Source organism: Lynx canadensis, chromosome F1 (assembly GCF_007474595.2).
Source record: "Lynx canadensis isolate LIC74 chromosome F1, mLynCan4.pri.v2, whole genome shotgun sequence".
Lineage (NCBI taxonomy): Eukaryota > Metazoa > Chordata > Mammalia > Carnivora > Felidae > Lynx > Lynx canadensis.
Window position 1 is genome coordinate 65,383,422 of NC_044319.2, and position 7,920 is coordinate 65,391,341.

The 7,920-nt window shown below is 43.8% G+C and overlaps 1 protein-coding gene across 1 annotated transcript; it reads left to right on the plus strand.

Moving 5' to 3' along the window:
* Positions 1 to 1,552: 1,552 nt before the first annotated feature.
* Positions 1,553 to 2,543, plus strand: LOC115504873 (olfactory receptor 6K3-like). Its single transcript, XM_030302070.1, is given in 3 exon segments — positions 1,553 to 1,774; positions 1,777 to 2,092; positions 2,095 to 2,543. Coding segments are annotated over 3 exon segments (942 nt in total). The 5' UTR covers positions 1,553 to 1,597.
* The last annotated feature ends 5,377 nt before the right edge of the window (positions 2,544 to 7,920 follow it).

The following is a 7,920-nucleotide window of genomic DNA, read 5'->3' on the forward strand; positions in this document are numbered from 1 at the left end:
AATAAAACAGGATACTCCATTATGATGCTATCCTTTGAGAGGCCAGTTTTTCCAGACTTGCTTAGGACTCTCATTAAAAGTGAATTGTCGGGAAAAAAAAGATAGAGGGGGAGGGAGCCAAACCATAAGAGAGTCTTAAAAGCTGAGAACAAACTGAGGTTGATGGGGGGTGGGAGGGAGGGGAGGGTGGGTGATGGTCATTGAGGAGGGCACCTGTTGGGATGAGCACTGGGTGTTGTATGGAAACCAATTTGACAATAAACTTCATATATATATATATGTGTGTGTGTGTGTGTGTGTGTGTGAATTGTCATACTTCCCTTTCCAAACAGTCTCCAATTTTCTTTTCTCACTTGTCCATGGCTGTCTTGTGGGTTTAATTCTAATTGCATCAAGAGTATGGCTTCCAAGTTAATTTATTTGACACCAACCATTTTTTTTTACATGCCAACCCTGTTCTAGGTTACTGCCCTGAAGGAAGAGCCCAGTCTAAAGAAGGAAAAACAGGGGCACCTGAGTGGCTCAGTTGGTTAAGAGTCCAACCCTTGGTTTGGGCTCAGGTCATGATCTCAAGGTCATGAGATTGAGCCCTGAGTTGGGCTCGGCGTTGACAGTGTGAACCCTGTTCAGGATTCTCTTTCTCTCTCTCTCTGTCTCTCTGTCTCTCTCTCCGACTCCCTCCCCACTCACTCTTGCTCTCTCTCTCCCAAAATAAATGAATAAACATTTAAAAAAATAAGGAAGGAAAAGCTAGTAGTTGATGATGAAACATGATAAATATAATCCAGAAACCCCAGTGTAACAGTGCCCAATATTTTGGAGTGTTGACTATCTTCCTGACGCTACTCTAAGCCCTGAAAGTGTGTTTACACATATTGGCAGGGGCAGTGGGTTCGAGCTCTTCCTTAGAGATACGGTGCACAGATTTACATTCTGACTTCAGGCGAGAATCCCGCGGAAAAGGGTTTCACCTGTCTGTGTCTAAGTGTTCTCCTCTGTAAAATGAGGATGATCTTGTCTCCCTAGAGCATCTGGAGCATTAGGGAAAAAAATACAGCCTGTGCTTGGGGCGGTGCTTGCCACAGTGACTGACTCCATACCCAGCACACTATGCAATGCGGTTCTTGCTATTGTAAAGTGTTTGGCCATTCTCAAAGCCTTCCGTGCTAGTATTAATATTTTCTCCCGTCCGCCTCCGGGCTTCGGCTCGGGTCAGGATCTCACTCACGGTTTCATGGGTCTGAGCCCCCCATCGGGCTCTTCCCTGACAGCGCAGAGCCTGCTTGAGATTCTCCCTTTCTCTCTGCCCCACCCCTGCTCCCACTCTCTCCGTCTTTCTCAAAAATAAATAATAAAGAAAACACTTAAAAACATTTGGGGACTGCTGTTTCTGTGGTTGTGCCTCTGAAGGAGCAGGGAGAAAAAGCCAAATACTAGTCAATGTGCACAAGAGTGTGAAATTAGGAAAGAATAAAACTTGCAAGTTATTTCCTGTTATCCATCCAAGTTACTTAGCTGTTCACCACCCGTTCTTCTCTGCCTCCTTGTGAGCTGGTGTGTGCCCTCGCCTTCATTCGCAGGGAGCTCTGCTGAGCATATGGAGAGGGGAAACCTGTCAGCCGTGACTGAATTCATCTTCACTGGCTTCCCGCAGCTCCAAGATGGCGGCCTCCTGTACTTCTTCCCCCTACTTTTTGTCTACACCTTTATTGTCATTGGGAACCTGATGGTCTTCTTTGCCATCCAGCTGGACACCCATCCTCACAACCCCATGTTGTGCAATTCATCAGCATCGTCGCCTTCCTGGGGATCCGATACATGACAGCCACCATCCCCAAGATGCTCTCCAACCTCATCTGCGAGAAGAAGACCATCTCCATTACTGGCTGCCTCCTGCAGATGTACTTCTTCCATTCGCTGGGAAATCCCGAGGGGATGCTGTTGACCACCATGGCCATTGACAGGTACATTGCCATCTGCAACCCTCTCCGCTACCCGACCATTATGACCCCCCAGCTGTGTGCTCAGCTCTCTGCAGGCTCCTGCATCTTGGGTCTCCTCTTCCTGCTTCCTGAGATTGTGATGATTTCCTGCTTCTCTGTGGGCCCGACCAAATCTGTCAAATCTTCTGTGACTTGGTCCTCGTGCTGAGCCTGGCCTGTACAGACACGTCCACGATTCTGGTTGACAATGTGATCCATGCTGTGGCCATCATCATTACCGTCCTAATCATTGCCCTGTTCTCTATCAGGATGGTCACTGTGGTCCTGAGGATCCCCTCTGCTGAGGGCCGGCAAAAGGCCTTTTCTACCTGTGCAGGCCATCTCGCTGTGTCCCTGATTTTCTTTGGCCACGTGTCCCTCATGTACTCACGATTCAATGCCACCTACCTCCCAGTCCTGGACACCACAACTGCACTGATGTTTACTATCCTTGCCCCCTTCTTCAATCCCGTCATCTATAGTCTGAGAAACAAGGACATGAAGAACTCGATTAGAACACTGTTCCACCTTCGGAAAACGTTCGACACATTTGGAGGTTAATTCTGAGCCACAAATCTCCCCCCGTCTTACTGTTTTCTGGAACAGATTAAAAAAAAAAATGAAACCACTCTATACATAGTTCTTTGTCACACTGAACTTTCTGTCTGTTCTCCTCATTATTTTCCCTGATATCTAGGAAAACACATTTATACTCTAGGTCATAGCTATTAACACTGATGTATATACAGTCAAGAACCTTATTATGGGGTTGATTTGCTTGCTTTCTTCTGAACGGTTGTAATTAAAGGGAAGCTCGCTCATCACTCCAGAAGCTGGCCGTGTGCTTCAGGCAATAGATCTCGGGAAAGTTCTCTATTTCATTATGGATCATGGATTACCTGATTAGGTTTGTTGGGAGTAGATATCTTTTTTTTTAAGTTTTTGAAATTAATTTATGTATTTTGAGAGAGAAAGAGAGCACAAGCAGGGGGGAGGCACAGAGAGAGAGAGAGACTGTATCCCAAGCACTCCCTGCACTGTTAGCACAGAGCTTGATATGGAGCTCAAACTCACGAATGGCGAGATCATGACCTGAGCCAAAACCAAGAGTCAGATGCTTCACTGAGTGAGCCATCCGGGAGCCCTGGGAGGCAGATATCTTAAAATAATGATAATAATAATAATACTTAAGGAAGTAAAGTATACTTTCATTTTTAGTTATGTAATTAGTTCTTCATTAGAATAATAAGCGTATACATTTAGTAAGACTAAATGACTCCTGATGCCAGACATGTTCATAAGAAACCTACCATGTAGGATACTGTTAACACATATACACTTCAGTACACACAGATACACACAGAGAGGAATGTTAGTTATTGCTGGTCTTCCTGGGGCTAAGCATCTTCATTTTCTTCAACACAAAAGTCTTCTTTGCATCTATGGAATGGCCGCTTCAAATAACATGATTCATTTGACTTTCTAACCGAACAGCTCTAAAGAAACTTTCCTCTCCTTGCCATATCCAGTGCTGTTGCCTGAAGTTTCTATCATAATTCATGCACAGCTCTTATAATTATCTTCATAAAACACACGTACAAAAATTTTGGTATAAAAATAGCAATTTTATCCTGTGTACTGAAATTTCCTTCCCCAACAGTCCAATAAAACAGCCCAAACCATGTGGATATTAATTTCTTTAGAGACCCAAAAGGCGCACAAAACACGAAACAACCCCACCTAGCTTACATCACAAGCATCCTTCCAGAGGGGGGGAAAGAAAAAAACCTCTGTAAGTCCTGAAAAACAAAGAAAGGTGAAGTCAATAGACAAAATGTAAATAATCTCTTAAAGTCATAGTATATACGACACAAAATTTAAGGGAATTCAGTACAGGCAAGAGAAGGCCCTATCTGGGAAATATTTCGCAGGAATCTTTTTTGATAAAAGTGTTGGAAATTCCAGGGGCGCCTGGGTGGCTCAGTTGGCTAAGCGTCCAGCTTCAGCTCAGGTCATGATCTCGTGGTTTGTGAGTTCAAGCCCTGCGTCAGGCTCTGTGCTGACAGCTCAGGAGCCTGGAGTCAGCTTCAGAATCTGTGTCTCCCTCTCTCTCTGCCCCTCCCCTGCTCACGTTCTGTCTCTCTCTGTCTCTCAAAAAATAAACATTAAAAAAATTTTTTTCAAGTGTTGAAAATTCCAAACAGAAGTGGGATTTTGATAGATATGCATTGGGATGGGGACTCATGAATGGGTATCTGGAATGATCTGGAATGTTTCTGTTTCTCAAGTGGGGACTTTACCTCTTCAACTCCTGGGTTTCCTTTGGTGGATGGCACGTGAAGTGAAGTCGGGACATCTTTGCCTCAAAAGTCTGAGTTTAGGATTCCACAACCAACAGAGAAGAGGCACATTAGTGGCTGTGTGTCATCCACTTGGTTCGAGTCCCATCAAGGAAACCATTTAAATTAAAGGGCCACTGACAAAAGCAGCTGGAAATGGAGAGGGGGCCTGGGATGCGGTCACATACAAACTTCAGTCCTACTCAGCCTCCGAAGCCAAACCCCGTGATTTTGAACTTGTGCCACGCTAATCGTAAATAACGAACACAAACAAAAGCAGATAAGGAAACAAGAAATTATCCAACAACACCTGTTCTCGACTTAGGATTGCACTTCACGGCTTCACCGTAGCCTGGCCAGAAAATTTGTATTCCTGTTCCATGGGCAGCCAGAATTCAAACGGTCATATCCGCATTCCTGAGTTTGCAGGAGCAGGCATTGGAAAGACAAATGCACCACGAGGGCAGGAGGATCCACAGAAGTGGAGGACGTGTGACGCATCCCAGCGGCACTCCCACATACAAACGCTTGCTATTGTCAATTAAGTATGGGATAACTTTCCATCCTGAAGGAAAACAAACAAAAAGGTTTAAAAATTCTTCTGCCAATCTAAAAGTGTACTTATTCCTCCAAGTGTCACAAAGGGCTTCATATACCCAACTGTTTATATTTTTCATGTGGTACATTTGAAAAAGAGCAGGGAGAAGAATTTTATTTTTTTATTTGTTTGCTTCAGAAAGCAACAAATCAGAGAATCAGAGAATAAAGAGACTGTGCAAGTATGTTTCTCCACGTTGCTACCACTGGTGCCTGTTTGCCAACTGGACGTTCACTTGGGTTGCAGTGGGGCAACTCTTGACAATTCAAGTCCACGGTGAAGGCTGGTCTGTTAGGTTTAAAAAGGGGGCACTATGGTCATTCAACTGTTTCCGTTTCTAGATTTCCTAACACCTGGATAAGGACAAATACAGACAAATTAAACATTTCTTTTCTCTTTATTTAAAAGTTTTATTTATTTATTCTGAGAGAGAGAGAGAGAAAGAGAGAGAGAGAGAGAGAGAGAGAGAGAGATGGAGAGCATGAGAGGAGATAGGGAGAGAGAGAGAGAATCCCAAGCAGGCTCTGTGCTATCAAAACAGAGACCAATGCGGGGCTCAAACTCACAAACTGTGAGATCATGACCTGAGCTGAAACCGGGAGTAAGACTCTTAACCAATTGAGCCACCCAGGCACCCCAACATTTCTTTTTCTTAAAGTAAAGTAAGTCACTTTCCGTTCTTGTTAATTTATGCATTTTCTCATAGAAATAATTTTATTTCTAGAAACAGATGCACCGCAGATTATATCTGTAAAGCAAACTTGCCAAATGTTGCTGATACTAAAAATCAGGTTAGTTTTCATTGGGGGGGGGGAATAGACAATCTAGATAAAATTGCATATTCAAGGGAGCATATAAATATTTCTTAGCGATAAGATTTTGGTACTACACTCGAGAGAAACATGAAGGGAAAAAAATCTTCCCTGATAATTTTCAGTGGTTAAAGATAAACATATCTTACACAGTCGTCGTTAATATGAATTTATTTTTATAAAGTATTCTAAGTCACCAAATTCCATGATTAGAGATGAGAAGTCCTTCTTCCTAACATTGTGCATTCTTGAGCCAGCCTCCGTAACCACATTCACACGAAAGACGTGACCCCATCGCTTTGCTACCGTATCAGGAAACTTCTAAGATATTTTCCGTAAGAATGGTGAATAGAAAACGAATTAATATATGTGTTGTTGTATTTGGCGATGTTTGCAACACACTGTGAATGAAGTGGTATACAAGACCAATCTTTCATATATTTGTGGGGAAAAATAGAAAATTAAAGAATTCATTAGAATCCATAGAAATAATTTGAAGGAGAGCCCCATGTATGTTGCTGGAAGGAAAAAGGTGGGGGGGGGGGTTTCCATCATCTTCTTTAGTACTGGCTCACTTTTCCAAACGACATGTTTTCCCAGAAATTGTTTTCTTTTTTCTTCGCTACTTTATCCATGATACTTAACATGCCAGTAAGTCACCTTCAATGCGGTTCCTTTTTTAATTTTTTTTAAAATGTTTTTATTTATTTTTGAGAGGGAGAGAGATGGAGCATGAGCAGGGAGGAGCAGAGAGAGAGGAAGACACAGAATCCAAAGCAGGCTCCAGGCTCTGAGCTGTCAGCACAGAGCCCGATGTGGGGCTCGAACTCGTGACCCACAAGATCATGACGTGAGCCAAATTTGGATGCTTAACTGACTGAGCCACCCAGGCACTCTAACACTGTTCTATTTCTTGTGTGTTTTTGTGAGGGTAGAGTCCTATCAAAGCTGTTCTTTGTATGGAACCCTCTCAATTCCATACCGAGATGGGAACTGACTGGTTAAATCGTAACCAGTAACAAGAAAATGGTGGTAACAATGGTCACCGGGATCTGTGAGTCTTCCTTGGGACACTGATTCTCCTCTGACCTGAAGATCTAATGAGAAGACAGTGCAGGGGTGTCTGATAATTGACCCCATGAGGGAACAGATTGCTTTCTACTTATTACCGAGGGATAAAACCTCAGTGGAGTTCATTTTCCCTTAGGTGTCTTTGGTAGGATGGCTATAACAACACTTCCAGAGACAGTGGAAGAACATTCGGCAATGCAGAGACCCAGGGAAAAGGAAGAGCCCTCTGGTATTTTGCAGAGGTGAGTTTAGGGTCACTGAGGGCTGGGGAGAAATTATCCATTTTCTTTGCTAAGGATGAAACACATTCTAAAGACTCAGTGAAGATCTGGGGAGGCTTGAATTTGGGCATGGGACTAGAGCTTCTGAGAAAGTTCCATCTTTGGAATTCTGGGCTCTGCATATTTTCAATCAGAAGTCATATCCAGTTATTCAGACCATGTGATGGTCCAAGACACGAATGCTCATCCTCTCTTCTCTACCTGCCTTGCTTCTGGATTCTTCTGGCTTTAATGATGTTTGCAAGTCAGATCCAAACCTAGTCATTACAAAAGAAGCTACTTTCAAGTGCTTAATATATACTAGGGGTCGTGAAAGACAAAGGCTCATCCTTCCAAATGGAAGCTCACAGTCTAGTGAAGTTAAACAGACAACAAGAATTGCAGTGAAACTTAATCAGGTTAATGGTAGGGGCCCTGCCGAAGACACAGAGATGAGAATAAACCCAGAGGCGTATGTGTACATGTGTGTGTGCGTATGTGAATGTGGGGAAGGACACGAGCGCACTTCTGACAGGAGGCAGTGGCTGAGCTGAAACCCAAAGGAAGCCAGAAGCATCCTGGTGAAGAAAAGCGAGTCCGAATGCCTTCCCAAAAGAGTGTTGGCAATGATCTCGGGGAATTGGAGGTAGACCCTGAAAGCTTCCATCGTGCAGGAGGAGGGAGTGGCGGGTGGGGATATGCTGGGTGTGTGGATCTGAAGTCTGGAAACACACCTGTGCTGGAGACAGAGGCTTGATGCCTATGTATTGTTCATCCACAGACAGTGAGGAAGGACAGGACTTCAGGGGCCACAGCAGAAACTTGCCATACACAGCCATGTACCGAATGGGTAAAGAA